The sequence below is a fragment of the Eptesicus fuscus genome, chromosome 8, assembly GCF_027574615.1.
Source record: "Eptesicus fuscus isolate TK198812 chromosome 8, DD_ASM_mEF_20220401, whole genome shotgun sequence".
Taxonomy (NCBI): domain Eukaryota; kingdom Metazoa; phylum Chordata; class Mammalia; order Chiroptera; family Vespertilionidae; genus Eptesicus; species Eptesicus fuscus.
This window is the reverse complement of record NC_072480.1, coordinates 29,805,684-29,821,597: the sequence shown is the minus strand read 5'-3', so window position 1 is coordinate 29,821,597 and position 15,914 is coordinate 29,805,684. Positions and strand designations below refer to the sequence as shown.

Below are 15,914 nucleotides of genomic sequence, written 5' to 3'. Positions count from 1 at the left end.
CCAGGTTCGATTCCCGTCAAGGGCACGTACCTTGGTTGCGGGCACATGCCCAGTAGGGGGCATGCAGGAGGCAGCTGATCGATGTTTCTCTCTCATCTATGTTTCTAACTCTCTATCTCTCTCCCTTCCTCTCTGTAAAAAATCAATAAAATATATTAAAAAAATTAATTGGGAATGATCTATCTCTTCCCTCAACTTTTCAAAACCTTCTTGTAGAGTCATAACAAGTGAACTTTCACAAGGATTGCATTAATACTTGTCTGATTTTCAAACATCATAAAGGAAAGAACATTTCTTGATTCCAAGATTCCCTAGGCCTGCCTTTTGTCTCATTCAACTTTGTCCCAGCCCTATGTGCTGAGCCAGCCTGGCACAAGTGGCATTTCTAATTGTTCTCTCATTGGAGTATATCATCTCCTTGTTGGGGCATCAGAATGAGGAGCATGCTCTTGTGAAGTTTAAATAATAAACACATATAAAATGTACTTTAAAATGTAAAACATTGACAAAGGTATTATTTTCACAGGTGCACTGCTGTTGCAAAGAATTTCTATAAGAAGAATTTTTTCCCCGACCTGCGGGGTCTTCTAGCGGGGGTACCGAGGCGGCGCACCTAAGAGAATGAGAGACAGACAAGGGACGCAAAGAATGGAGGCAAGACAAAAGGGATTCTGATCAAGCCTCAAAACTTTATTTTTACAGCGTTCCTTATATGTGATTTCTAGAAGGGTGGATGCCTAGGAGGGGTGGGGGCTGACCTAGATAATCGGCTAAAGTCATAACTATAGATAAAGGGTGTGGCGGTTGAAGGGCAGCTACAGAAGAAATGCTTTGTCCTCAGGCAAGAGGAAGTGGGCCTAGTTTCAGTAACTTACTGAAGGTCAGAGTTAATCCTTTGACAGACTCTTGGTTCCTGACATCTCCTCCCTCTCTGTTTAAGAAACGGGAGTGGGCATTAATCGACCGAGGAGACATTGACCTGGTTCCTCCCGTGGGCTTTGCATACCCACCGTGTGTGGCTCTTGACATCTTTTGGGGAGGAGAGGCAGAGCCATTATTTTTATCGATGTCAACCTCTATGCAAACCAGGTATACTCTCAGGGAAATCCAGAGGAGGTTGGAAAAATATCCCAACCTTCCCTTGCAATGCTTTGCTCTGCACCCGGTTCGATACCCATACCTCTGGCTCTGGCTAGAGCGTAGGTAAGCATCCCTCTGGTTAAGATGCTGTCCCCGTAGGGAAGGAGCGAGTCTGGGTCCGGAGGTGCTCGTGCTCTTGGTAAACCGAGCCCCACCTATCGGCCATTTCCAGGCGTTGATAATGAATCTGAATGGGTTTTGCTAAAGCTGAATCTATTTGCTGTTTTACGAGGTCGGTTATTTTTCTAAATGCCCAAGGGCCAAATGTAAGAATAAGGAGAAAACCAACACGGGGACCAAGGATGGGGAGGAGGTAGGGGAGTCCATTAAGTCCACTCCAGAGAGGGTTCTTGTAGCTTCTTGATCTTGTCTCGGACGATGCCAGACTTGTTGGCGTAGAAGCAGCATGGTTCCTGTAGAGCCAAACATATCCCTCCCTGTTCTGCCGTGAGCAAATCTAACCCTCAAATGCTTTACTTGGGGGCCTTCCACACAGTGGAAGGGATTAAATCCTTTCATGTACTTATAAATTGCTGCCAAACATTCAAAGAATTAATTTGTAAGTTTGTGATAACTGTACAATATGCTGTTGTAAAATATCAAAAATTATAATGAAATTATAAAATATCATGTAAGAATATTCTTTGTTCTAGGCCATGGCAATTCAATCTCAAACTGGCTATCAATTTCTTTTTGTATAGAAACGGTTTTAACCAGTTAAAGCCTCCTAATAATTTCTAAAAGTCATTTCTACACCTTCTGAGGCCTAATGCATTGGTTATCAATTACAATCTGTAAGATATTTGAAGGAAGCCTCTCTATTTCCTTCCAAAATAACTTTCAGGTTACAGAATTTCATTTAAGATTCTTTGTCTTTCTTTTTATAACAAGCAATCAGTATGGTTACAGTTTGAAAGACAAGCCTCAGGCGACTAGCTAGCTACATTACAAGTACTCTTACAGTAAGGCTGACTACTAATTTACTTTCAGATTTAACATTTTAACAATAATCTTAGTTTACACTGTAAATACTAGTGAAAGAGAATTTAAAATTTTAAAATTTCTCCTTTTCATAAATTTAGAATTATATTTTTAAGGTATCCTCTTAAGACAGAGGGATCATGGGAAGGCTTCAGTAACTTTCTTAGATTTATTTAAATTGCTTACAAAGACATTGGCTTATTTAAAGAAAGGGGTTGGCCTTTGTTATTTCAAGATGGCGGGCAGTAACCACGTGGCCAGAGGGGCAGGCAAGATGGCGGCTGCCTCACAAGCTGCAAATGTTGCCCGCCTCTAGCTTAATTAAGAATGCAGGCGGCAATTACTTTACATTCTTAAAAATGGCTATTGGCGGGAACTTGCCTCCCAGAATGCTGGGGGAAGGGCGACTACACCTTCCTGCATTAACAAGGGCATAGCCAGTCTTTATCTGGGCTACTTTATTTTTATATTTTTCAACAATTTTGAGTTTCAAATCCAATTACAATTGTTTTAAGGCATTTACTTTGGATAAATTTTGTCTTGAAGACCTTAAGGTTAAATTTTTATGGAAATGCCAATCTGCTGCTGGAACTAGCTTGTTTTTTCCTTTTGGTCAAATCCGCCATTTTTCTTAGGAAAAAAAGGTTCTGGGTTTTTCATTTTTGTAGCCTTTTCATGGTTAGAAAAAAGACTTAAACTTTCAGAGCTACAATTTTTCAGGTAGCAAATCAAATACTTAGTATTTCTCAAATCAATAAAACTTTTACATTTTTAAGGATACATTTATTCAATTAATAGGTTAACTTACAACATCTAGACTTAGATCAACATTTCATTATTTTAAATTTCAATACATTTAGATCATTTGAACTTAAAAGTTTTAAATTTCCAGCCAATAGGCTTGGCACAGCCACTAAATTTTTTAAAGAATTTTTCCTGCTGAGGAAGTCAAGAAACAAACCCATAGCTATTCACCTGTAAACTTGCTTTCTACTTCCTGGTGGTTACCTACCTCTGGGCGGGAAATTTCAAAAGAGCCTTGGGAAGCCCGCCTGTATCTCTTTCCCCGGTTCATCTCCGCCATTTTTAAGGCCAAAACATTCTCGGGTTTTTATTCTGTACATAGCAAAAGGTCAAGTCCAGCTCAAAACTATGCGCACTCGTTTTTAAACTGGCCCCTTCCCCTAACATGTGCACAGAAATCCCGGATGGATTTATGAATTTGTAAAAAGCTTTAAGTCATTAGCTGGAAAATAAAGATGGCGAAGATGAGGCGAAGAAGTGGCTTTCTTGGGGAGTGGCGTCCATATTGGATCGCCACGTGTCTCCCTTCCCCCACCACCTTCTTAGGGGGAATATTCAGTAATGGTCTGGCATCTGTTTTTATTTTATTTATTTTGCAATTTTTATTTTTATTTCTTTATTTATTATTAAGGAAAGAAAAAGATTGGCAGTTGCTGATCTTCCGGGGAGAGTTTATCATCTAAGGGGGTCTTTTTAAACCTTTAGGGATTTTCTCTGGGTCAAAAGTCTACTCTGTTCCATCGCTTTGAATCGATGGTGCCCACTAGTGGAAACCAGGGACATGCCTTTCTTTTTACCCTTACTCCTTGTGTCCTGAGGGACTCCTTGAGCCCACCGAGGAATTCCTTGTGAGAACAGAGAGGTGCCCATGTTGATGTGGGAGCTTCTCAATTTTTTGCCTCCTCCGCGTAAGCCTCTGGGACGTATAAACCCCGTGTCAGGTCAGCCCTGAGTTTCCGTTGCCTAGGACAGTTGTCTCGTCAACAATCTCTGTTTGCCCAAAGGCCCCTGCTCACGTATCATAGGTAGGGATGTATAAGCCCCATGCCAGGTTAGCGACCACTAAGACAAAATGAGCTCAGGGTTTGCGAGAGACGTGACGAGGAACCAACCAGAGACAAGTTACTCCTCAGGGTGATTCAGAGTTCTCGCTCAGCCAGATCTCGGTACCTTTAACCCTTCCCAGATCGGCGAGACGAGTGCTTATTAGCGGACTGGAGGTTGAATCGAGAAGCTCAAAGTGTAGGAAATCCGTCAAAGGGCACAAAAACTCATTCTCACAAGGAACTCACTCTTAAATCTTGTCTGAAAAAAATCATCTGCAAAACTCAACTGCAATCAGATCATACTCACGGACAGGCAGCTCCGCGGCGATCAAGGGACAGAGTCTTCACTCGAGGCGTTCCGCGGCGACTCAAGAGGCGAGTCTTCACTCACGGGAGTTCCGTGGCGACTCAAGAGGCGAGTCTTCACTCACGGGAGTTCCGTGGCGACTCAAGAGGCGAGTCTTCACTCACGGGAGTTCCGTGGCGACTCAAGGGTGTCCGGCCGGACCGATGTGCAGATGTTCCCCGGAGAGCCGACTCTCGTGCCCCACGTCTGGGCGCCATTATTTCCCCGACCTGCGGGGTCTTCTAACGGGGGTACCGAGGCGGCGCACCTAAGAGAATGAGAGACAGACAAGGGACGCAAAGAATGGAGGCAAGACAAAAGGGATTCTGATCAAGCCTCAAAACTTTATTTTTACAGCGTTCCTTATATGTGATTTCTAGAAGGGTAGATGCCTAGGAGGGGTGGGGGCTGACCTAGATAATCGGCTAAAGTCATAACTATAGATAAAGGGTGTGGCGGTTGAAGGGCGGCTACAGAAGAAATGCTTTGTCCTCAGGCAAGAGGAAGTGGGCCTAGTTTCAGTAACTTACTGAAGGTCAGAGTTAATCCTTTGACCTACTCTTGGTTCCTGACAGAATTTTAGCAAGCTCTATGTAAATTTTGAAAGTTAATTATAATAGCTCCTGCTTATTTATATTTAGTACCTTCTGCATGCAAAGAACATGAGAAAGAAAAGAGCAGTCCTCAACACCAGGGAATTAGTTTGACACCTAGAGCTAAAAGCCTCAGTGCTTTTAGAAGCTGGCCTGACACAGCTAGGCCATGTTGTTCTCCTCATGGACATAACGAAACTTACAGAACACCAACACCAGATAAAGTCATTCTGACCGTGTGAAGTGAGACAGAACAAGACTACTAACTTTGTCTAAGCACAGACAATAACAAGGTCAATGTGAAAATCACAAAATACCAAACACCCCCTTTCCTTGATACTGTGAATGACTGCTACTGCTTTGTCAGTTACAGCTTTAGCCTGTCATCCTTCTAGATAAGATTTAAGATATCCAATCTTTGAATTGTCCCCATACCTGACAGCACAGGAATCCAGAGTAACCCTCCCCACTCTGTTTCTGAGGGGTTTTCCAAAATCACCTAACTAAAGTTGCAATCATTCAAGTCCTTTCTGGTACCTTCTTACTGAGAAAGCCCATGTTCCCCCATGGTGCATGTTCTCATTCCCTGTGAGCAAATAAACTGCACTTGTTAAACTATGTGTGTTCCTCCTGGTGGTCTCTGGTGGGAGGGGCTTTCACAGACACCTCTAAGAACTTTACATGTGCTATCTCATTTAAACCTGATAATACCGCTGTTTGTTACCTATTATTATTATTACTAGAGGCCCGATGCAAGAAATTCTTGCAAGAGTAGGCCTTCCTTCCCCTGGCTGCCAGCACGGGCTTCTCTGTGGCACCCGGGACCCCGGGCTTCGGGACCCCAGCAGGCACCTAGGATCCAGGCTTCCCTTGCAGCCCTGGCTTTGTCTGGAAGGTCGTCAGGAAGCATGTCCGGTCTAATTAGCATATTACACTTTTGTTATTATAGATTATCCTCCTTTTTTCAGATGGAATGGCAAAGAAAGTTTAACATCATCTCCAACATTACATATCTAGTAAATGACAGGAAGAAAATTTGCATCTGGGTTGAAAGTCATCAAGACATTAGGAACTCTACTGGATTTTTTCCTAAAGATCATGTACTCTTTGAGGATGGAGACTAGCATAGAAAGTCTGGTACAATAAAAACAAATATACATCAAAAACAAAAGTAAAACCCAAAACTGTAGTGTCAAGATTTAGTTGGAACTAAGTCCTATTTTCTGAACCTCTGTGCTAATATCCCCAGAGTTGCTAGGGTTGTTTCCTGAACCCAAATCAGTACTGCGTGTTTACTTGGATCTTGGCTCACATCACCTCTAGGTAGTCAAGAGATGGATAACTTAAGGGAAGAGTTAAAAAGGATGACTTGTAAGGGGATAAAGCACACTGATGAGTGGAAAAAGTGCTTTAGCCTTGTAATTTGACCTTGGGTATACACAACCAATTCTTTTGCATGGTTTTAGCTCAAGGCCTTCATTATACCTGCAACTTGCTCCTGCTTGGAATGCCTTTTATCTAATTGCCCCACCACTCTTTTCTGCCTAAAGTCTATGCATTCTTCCTTTCACCTTTCCAGATCTGCTCCTTGATTTAATATCTTTCGCCTTAGTTCTCAATGAACTTTCAAAACTGCTATAACATTTTCATTATTTTGTTGTAAGGGCTGGGAACCACATTAGATTGTCATGTCAGCTCCATAGGACGTGACCTAGCATTTCCTGATTTTTCGTGCCCCCCTCTGCCACCCCAGCGGGCTCCAAGCATCTAGGCTCTCAGCGGTCGCTCAGTAAATATGTGGAGGAAGCAATTTTTTTTTCTTTTTTTAGCGTTTGGGGTGCTGTCGTTCTCTTTCCCCTAGCACCCCTTCAAGCAGAGATCCTTGAACTACTTTACCAGTGACCTTCACACAGACCTGCAAAAAGGTTAGCAGATGACTTCACGTTCCAGAGCCGTACCAGTGGCGGGGCGGAGCGGGTCTCACCCGCCTTCGGGGTTAGAGGGACCCCTTCCTCCAAGTTCCAAACAAACCAGACACGTGACTGCGGGCAGGCTGTCAGCGCCCCCAACCCGACTCCGCCCCGGGCCGTCCCGACGCGCCAGAACCCGCAGCAGGGTTGAGTGGTCAAAGGAGCGGACCGCACAGCCAATCGTATTTCTTCGTGCCCGGAAGGGGCGGATCCTGGGCGGGCCAGTGACCTCGCGGCGCGGGATTGGTGGGTTCCCGCGAGCTCCGCGGTGGCGGGAGTTTTCGGACGTGTTGGCGGCGGCGGCGGCCCCAGCAGCAGCGGTTGGGCTCATCCTGCCCGCGTACCTGGGCGGCGGACCCCGGAGGCGAGTCGCGCAGGGTCCTGAAGCTCCTCTCTCGTGACCCGCTGAGCGGCCGCCTTCTGTCCGTCCCCGGAGCTGCGAGGAAGATGGATCGGCACCGGCCACGGCTGCACCACCCGCCGCAGGGCTCCGCCGCCGGGGCCCCCTACCCCTCCTCCGCCTCGCTCCGCGGCTGCCGGGACAGCAGGGTGCCGCGCAGGAAGGGCCCCCAGCACCCTCCGCCGCCCCGCGGCCCCGAGGTGCCGGGAGAGAAACGCCCCAAGTTTGTAAGTTTCACGTGGGGCTGCGGTGGGGCGGCTCCTGCGGGGCTGGCTGTAGAAGCGGGTGGGTCCACAGGGCCTGGGGGGCTGAGTTTTGTTCTAGGTTTCCAGCGCTGCCAGTCTTTTTTTACGGCGACACGGTCCAATTCCGTCTGAGTCCTCTGACGTACACTGATGATTGTGTTCCCCCAAATTTCTTAAGGCCGTTCATAGATTGATGTATGGACGTCACGGAACTGGACATTACATTTTTTAAGTTGAACTTCTCCCCATACTCCTAGCATCTGAGGGTATGAGACATATCAAAGTGAACTTTAGGTATTATTTTTTTCTGCTTAATATTTTAATCCAAGAAAACCATCTTAAGCTAGATGTAATTTTCCAAGTCGAAACAGCTTCGTTATAAAACTTGGGCGGGGCCATGCGGTCATCGCTAAAGAATGTTTAGATTGGAAAGAAGTCCAAGTTTTTGAAACTCGCTATTCAGATTGCTGCCCTTACTCACTTTCACACCCAAGGGGAGTGTCAGGATTTGGGCCTTGTAAATCTTTTGGCTGATATCAACTGGTGGAAGAATAGGCAGTGATGACAGTTCCGTGTGTGTTTCTGTGAAAATAAGTGACTTAGAGTAGTGATAGATTTGGATTGAGACCAACAGGATTGGAAACTTAATACTGATCCCTCCATTTTACTTAAAGGTATGGAAAAACATTTGTTTTATTCATAGGTGAAATGATCAGTACAGAATGTGCCTTCTGTGAACAGATAAATCGTTAGGAATTTAAGTTAGGATACACAGATTAAGGGAATAAAGATTTGTGGAAGAGGAGTGACTTGCTAAGTATAACAGTTAAAAGTGATAACTGAGTCAAACTGGGAGCAGAGCTCGAGATGTATCAGAATACTAGAAATGAGAGACTACATGGATTAATTATGCTAAATTAATCATCAAGATACCCAGAGGAATGGTGGGATTTTGCAGGAGGATCAAATGTGTTGTTGATTGGTATTTGACAGAGTTGAGGAATAAATAGGATAGGGTTAAAATGGCAATGAAACATTCTACCCAATATGAGAAGAATCCAATGGGGCAATGGCTATTCTTTCTTTTATAGTTTACTCTCTTGGTTAAAAAGTCATTCCTATTTGTCTCTGACTCCTGTGCTCCAGAATACACAAGGTGTAAGTTTCTGTGACTCATTTGGAGCAAGGATGTGATGAAAACAAAACTTAAATTAATGTCAGGTGATTTGGGTCCTAGTCGTCTGCTGTTTTTCATTTCTTAGATGTGTGGAAAAGGGTTATTGTGAAGATGAACACAAAACAGTATATTTAAGCTCTAAAACTAATAAACATCTAAAATAGTGTGTTTTTAGATAGTCTTATTTGAATAATGACTTCATAATTAATTTAGAAGTAATTTAGACCCTTTATAATCTCTGAAACTAATTTAGATTCTTTAAAAAAATATGTATTTTTATTGAATTCAGAGAGGGAGAAAGAGCAAGAAACATCACTGATGAGAATCATTGATTAGCTGCCTCCTGCGTACCCCCTACTGGGGATCGAGCCCTCAAGTTGGGCTTGTGCCGTGACCTGGAATCGAACGGTGACCTCCTGGCCATGATGCTCAACCACTGAGCCACACCGGCCAGACTAATTTAGATTATTGCTTACATGGTAATGTAACCAAAACCAAGGTTCGACTGTCTGCCCCCTGAAACTAAACTCATGAGACAGGTGCTAGTGAGAAAGAAAAAAGGTTTTTTTTTTTAAGGAAAAAGGTTTTATTATTCAAGTATCAGTCACCTGAGGAGATGCGGGACTCTTGTTATAAAGCTCATCTCCACATCTTAGTGCAGGCAGAGGTTTTTATAAGAAGGGAGAGGGAAAGCAGAACAAAGAAATCAAGGGGAGGGAGTTGAAAGGTTCTCTGCATGCAGGCCAACACAATCCATTCCGATAAGGATCTCAAAGCTGGTCAAGTAATGGTTTGATGTGCGTCATCCTGGTCTTCATCATCCTGGTTCTACATCATCCTACTTCTATGGTTGAAGGTCAGCAAATCTCTGGAATGTTGGGCTCTGTACCTTCTGAAGTTAGTTTGTAGGTTTCTTATACAAACATGCCATTTATCTACAAGCTACGTAGTAGAGTTAGCATTTACAGAAACAATGTCAAATAAATGGTGGGGTGGGTTACAGTTCCCACTGCTACAGTTATTTCTTTAGATATATTTTCCATTTCACTAATTTTGTTGTCAGCTATGTCTAATGTATAGATTGTTCTATTTGAGTTTATCAATATTTTTTATTTCTATAAGTTTCATTTACTTCTTTTTCATATCTGCCTGGTCATTCTTCATAGTTCTGTTTCTTATTTCTTTAGGCCTTTCTTACTTAGCTCTTCTTCCTTATTTGACCGTCCTGGTATGTGCAATCTTTGGACTGTCTACATTGACTTGAACTCAGTGGTGGCTTGCTCTCTCCCTTGTGCTTGTTGATCTTTGTAAATTCATTGCTTCATTTTAACCTATTTTCCAGGAGGCCTAATTGGGGATGCTTCTCTCTGGAGATTATTTAAGTCTGTTTCAACCAGGAGCCTGGGGGTGCTCCTGACTTGGGACCACCTCCCTATTGAACTAGGACTCTGAGAGGGCCTGGAGTTTTGGGGATGGAAGGTGATCTTTGGAGATCATCCTTCCTGGTGAGATTTCAGCAATACCTCAAAAAGTGATTGTTCTGTAGTTAAGTTTTTGTATTTTGCATACTCTACAAAGCTGCAAGCTGGTCCTGGCTTAGTTTAAGAAGGCAGGAGTTCTGAAACCCTGCCCACTGAAACCCTGGTTTACTTTGAGCCCTGATAAAGCAGACAGATCTTTGTTTTCTACTGAATGTTTAGTTGTGGGCCTCAAGTTACTTTTGAATTGTGTGTAAAAGTTTATAGTATAGGACTGCTCCTCATAGATATGTGTAAATATTAGAAATTAGTCTATTGTAAATGGCTGTGCAATGAATCAACTGCTTTTGAGCTGTTTATGAACTAACCAACTTGACTTCTGTAGAAAATAGGTAAGCAGTGAGTATTGAGATGCTGGGATAGTTACTAGGAGACAGGATACAAACTCGAGGCTGAGAGGACAAGGCAGGTACCTGGGTGAAGACTTTGTAAAAGTAGATAGAATTCAGTAGAGCCATTAAGCTTGGTACCTGCCATAGGCCACACCCTTAGTACCTGCACCTGCTTCCCTTCTAGAACAAAACAAAGCAGTTGCCTTTCAGTGATACGGGCACTCCATTCCTACCTCTCACTACTCTTTAGAGACACATGGTACACAGAGCATTGGCCACCAGATCCAGAGTGAGAGCAGGATTTGTGGCTTCTGGAGAAGTTTTTATCTCTAGCATGTGGGACAGTCTTTTGAAAGGAGGCCTGTAAGTTTGGCAACCCAACTTGGCTGAGTAGCTCTTTTAAATTAGGAATATCCTTTAAAAGTTCTTGTAGACTTTAGTGTAAACCTTTCATCTAATCTTATGGTTTCCATTGAATAGGTTGTTAATTATTGTTTAATTATGTCATTACAGTTTTGGTTGTGAGAGATTTTTCACCCTGTCCATTAATATCTGTATGTCTGCAGTGTTTGGGCATCATTAGTAATAACAGTTATGAGTGAGCCAAGCACAGTTCTAGGTGCTTTACAAATATCAATTCCTTTAGTACTTACAACAACGCTATGAAGTAGATAGAATATTAGCTTTGTTTGCTGAATGGGAAAACTGGGTCCAGAGATTAAATTGCTGTAGGTGTTACAGCTGCCAGTTGATGAGATTGGGATTTGAACCCAGGCACATTGTCTTTGCTCTCCCATTGCTATTGGGAGGGAGTTTTAATCTCTACTGCTCCTTTTCTCATTCAGGAACCATTAACAGTAGTTAGTAATGCCTTTAACAAATATAGAATTAGCAATTTCTTGGTTATAGGCTGTTTGTGAGGGTGAAGAGGTATTAAGTTGGAGAACTTTTGTTTATTGTATTGAGAATTTGACTGTAGTTGAAATCACAGTAGGCTTGAAGAGATTAGCACATTCTTGCCTAACTGCTTTGGGTTTATTTGGAGGCAGCTGTAGCAGGCTGAATAATGACCCCTACCCCCAAAGATATTCACATCCTAATCCCCAGAACCTGTCTATGTTCCAAAGAAGGACTTTGTAGGTATGATTAAATTAAGGGTTCAATAATGAGGAGATTATCTTGGATTATCAGAATGGGCCCTAAATGCAAACATGTATCCTATTTAATAAAAGAGTAATATGCAAATTGACCAACACACAAGATGGCTGCCCCCATGTGGTTAAAGATGGCTGCCCCCACGTGGACACAAGATGGCCGCCACAAGATGGCCAGCAGGGGAGGGCAGTTGGGAGGGACCAGGCCTGCAAGGGAGGGCAGTTAGGGATGACCAGACCAGCAGAGGAGGGAAGTTGGGGGCGACTGGGCCTGCAGGGAAGGGCAGTTGGGGGGGACCAGGCCTGCAGGGGAGGGCAGTTAGGGGTGACAAGGCCTGCAGGGGAGGGCAATTAGGAGTGACCAGGCCTGCAGGGGAGGGCAGTTAGGGGCAAACAGGCTGGCAGGGGAGCAGTTGGCATAAATCAGGCTGGTAGGGGAGTGGTTAGTGGGTGATCAGGCTGGCAGGCAGAAGCAGGTTAGGGGCAATCAGGAAGGCAGACAGGTGAGCAGTTGGGAGCCAGCAGTTCTGGATTGTGAGAGGGATGTCCAACTAGGATTGGGCCTAAACGGGCAGTCAGACATCCCTCGAGGGGTCCCAGATTGCAGAGGGTGAAGGCTGGGCTGAGGGACACCTTCCCCTGCCCCCCCCTTTCCCCCCCCCGCCCCGTGCATGAATTTCATGCACTGGGCCTCTAGTATCCTTATAAGAGGGAGGCAGAGGAAGATTTGATCACAGAAGAGGAGAAGGAAATGTGACTATAAGGCAGGGATTGGTGTTGGCAGCCACAAACTAAAGAAGCTGGAAGGAACAAGGAACCGTTCTCCCATGGAACCTCCAGAGGGAGACACTTTGATTTCAACTCAGTGAATCTGATTTTGGACCCCTGGCCTCCAGAACTGAGGGACTGCATTTTTGTTTCAAGCCATCAACTTTGTGATAATTTGTTTTAGCAGCCATAGGAGACAAACAGCAGGAATAGCTGCCAGGGTGACCATGTTGAAAGGTTTAGTTTAACAGGTTAAAAATGTATGTTTCAGGAGAACCATTAGACTCACTTAAATCTCTTTCTTGTGGTGTTTTACTTTGGAAGGTTTGTGATTTGGGAGAATATAAGATAACCACAGTTTGGTCCTATGGAATAACAACAAGAACCGGCACTCATATTGGTCTGCTGTATCATTTAAAAAAAATGTTTTGTTTATTTTAGAGAGAGTGGAAGGGAGAGGGAGAGAGAGAGAAACATCTACCAGCCTACTGCATGCCCCCTACTGGGGATAGAGCCTGGGCCTGTGCCCTGACCAGTAATTGAACCTGCGACTTTCTCATTCATGGGACAACACCCAACCAATTGAGTTACACCGGCCAGGGCTCTTGTGTCATTTTCATAGTTGCTAGAAAGCTGAGAAAAGATGGAGGTGATTCACGTCTCTGTGTCCTTTTTTTTTTTTTTATTTAAAATATATTTTATTGATTTTTTACAGAGAGGAAGGGAGAGGGATAGAGAGCTAGAAACATCGATGAGAGAAACATCGACCAGCTGCCTCCTGCACACCCCCCACCAGGGATGTGCCCGCAACCAAGGTACATGCCCTTGACCGGAATCGAACCTGGGACCTTTCTGTCCGAAGACCGATGCTCTATCCACTGAGCCAAACCGGTTTTCGGCTGTGTCCTTTTTTTGAATTTATTTCTTCATGGAGTCTGCAGCTGAAGTGATGTTTTCAGTTGTCCTAGAGTTAATGAGTCGAGAATTGGAGGTGGTATTCTTTGTTGAAGGCTTTAGGCACCTGAATTTTATCCAAGTCAAATTCCACCTAACCCATCAAACACTGAAACCTTCTTAAGGTAAAATTATTATTATTTTTAATCCTCACTTGAGGATATGTTTATTGATTTTAGAGAGAGGAGAAGGAAAAAAAAAATATATATATATATGGATGTGAGAGAGAAACATGAATCTGTTGCCTCCCATAAGCCCCTACCAGGGATCAAGCCCACAACCTAGGTATGTGCCCTGAGCAGGAATTGAACCCACAACCTCTTGATGCACAGGACGATGCTCCAGCCACCTGGCCAGGGCTGGTAAAATTATTTTATTCAGGCCAGTCTGCTAAGTAAATTACTCGGAATTTTCCCAGACTTTTAATTTTTTTTTTTTTTTTTTTTACTTTCTGTCTTTCCTAATAGAGAATATGAAGTTTTTTTGTTCTTTAATATATGATTTAAAAAAAAGCACCATTATATCAACTGGGTTTTGGAGAGTACAACTAGCTGCTGAAAGTAGATGATATAGTATTTATTACTTCTGGATCATTCTGGATCTTTTCTTTGTGGTTTAAAAGCGGTGGACATAGGGATGATTTCAGATTTAGAGCATTGCTTAATTGCTTTTTTCAAAGACTCATGTCTTTAATTATGAAGCAAGCAAACTGACATACATTTATTACACTTGCATCTCATTTAGTCTGGTAGCAATTGCTTCTGAACAGATGTTACCTGAAACACCTTTGTGTAGTTGGTAGAATGTGAAAATTTGTCATGTTTTTATTATTGTTGTCTCGAATTAACTCTACTTTATGGCATAACTTTATTGCTGTGTCCTAGAATTTTTATATATTTATTGCCTTATAAATTGGATTTAAAATTGGCTTTTTATGTACAATGTAAATTAACATGTGTATAACTTGTTTATGCTTGCAGAATAATGCAAGAAAAAACTGCTACGTATTACACTACTTGTAATTGTCTTTAACTCAGCACATAGTATCCTCCAAACTAAGAGTGAAATGAATGCTACATAATATGCTTACCATCACACTCTACTTGTTTATCTCAGAAACTAATTTGACTTTTAGATCTATAAAATATAGATTAACCATAACCTTTTTCTTCATGGGATATTGAAGATCAAAGCATAGCTTTCTTTGAACAGGATCTACAAAGGTAACTTTTCTCTCACTAGCAGCATGGTGGCATTGAAATACCTTACTGTTGGGGATCATTTTCTCAAATAGCAAATAAAATCATTATTATTAACTTAGGGGAGAATTTTAAGAGTTTCAATAAGTTAAGTTTTGACGCTAGAAAAATCAGGTTACTAGCTAATTAATGAAAATTACTTGGAAATGATTGCCATAGATTTTATTCTGCAAAAAGACCCATTGCCATCCTTTCTTACAGTTTTTTGTGTTTTTGTTTTTTTTTTCAGAAGAGGCATTGTGAATAACATTAATGAGCACTGACTTGTACCACACGTAGGACTTGAATCCTAGCTATTTCACTTATTAGTTGTGTGAACTTGGGCAAGTTACTTAACTACTCTCTCTAAACTACTTTTCTCTAAAAATAGATCTGTGGATGGAATTAATATACATTATCTTTCTATCTTTCTGTCTTTGAGCATCATAGCCCATCTTAAATGCATTGAATCCTAGTCCCCGCTTCCTTTCAAATATGTTCTTAGGGCATTCGGTTTGCTGAGGGACTTGGGTATAGCCAGGTAGCTGAGACCCAGGTCAGACAAACATGGGTCAAAGATGGCTAACTGCCTGTTCAACTCTCTTCAAGGAAATTATTGCTAATCCTAGATCATTCTAGAAGTTTTAAAAAAAAGTGCATGATTCTTTTGTGTTTATGGTATCGAATTTCTTGAACCTCTTAGGTACATGGGTTAGTCTAATTGTAAGATCCATAATATTGCATTTATTTGGCTAATTTTATTATGAAGTATCGTCTTAGGATGTGGGGAGTTTATTTTATTATTGCTACATTTTGCCAAGGTGGATGTTTATTTAGGCATCATCAAATGAAACTGTAATATTTGAGTTTTTTTTTTTTCAATTTTTTTTATTAAGGTATTATATGTGTACATATCTTACCATTGCCACCCCCCACCCCACTCCCATATATGCCCTCACCCCCCAGAGTTTTGCATCCATTGGTTATGCTTATATGCATGCATACAAGTCCTTTGATTGATCTCTTATCTCCCCCACCTTTCCCTAACTTTCCCCCTGTAATTTGACAGTCTGTTTGATGCTTTACTGTCTCTGTATCTATCTTTTTGTTCAAGTTTATAATGTTCTTTATTATCCATAAATGAGTGAGATCATGTGGTATTTTTCTTTCATTGACTGGCTTATTTCACTTAACATAATGTTCTCCAATTCCATTCAGGTTGCTTCAA

At 42.4% G+C, this 15,914-nt stretch overlaps 1 protein-coding gene across 1 annotated transcript in view; it reads left to right on the top strand.

Moving 5' to 3' along the window:
• The first annotated feature begins 7,259 nt into the window (after positions 1–7,259).
• Positions 7,260–15,914, top strand: part of DIAPH3 (diaphanous related formin 3) — a 564,474-nt gene continuing 555,819 nt past the window's right edge. The window contains exon 1 of the mRNA XM_054719838.1: positions 7,260–7,507. Within this exon, the coding sequence (XP_054575813.1) occupies positions 7,328–7,507 (180 nt within the window). The 5' untranslated portion in view covers positions 7,260–7,327. The remainder of the gene's footprint in view (positions 7,508–15,914) is intronic.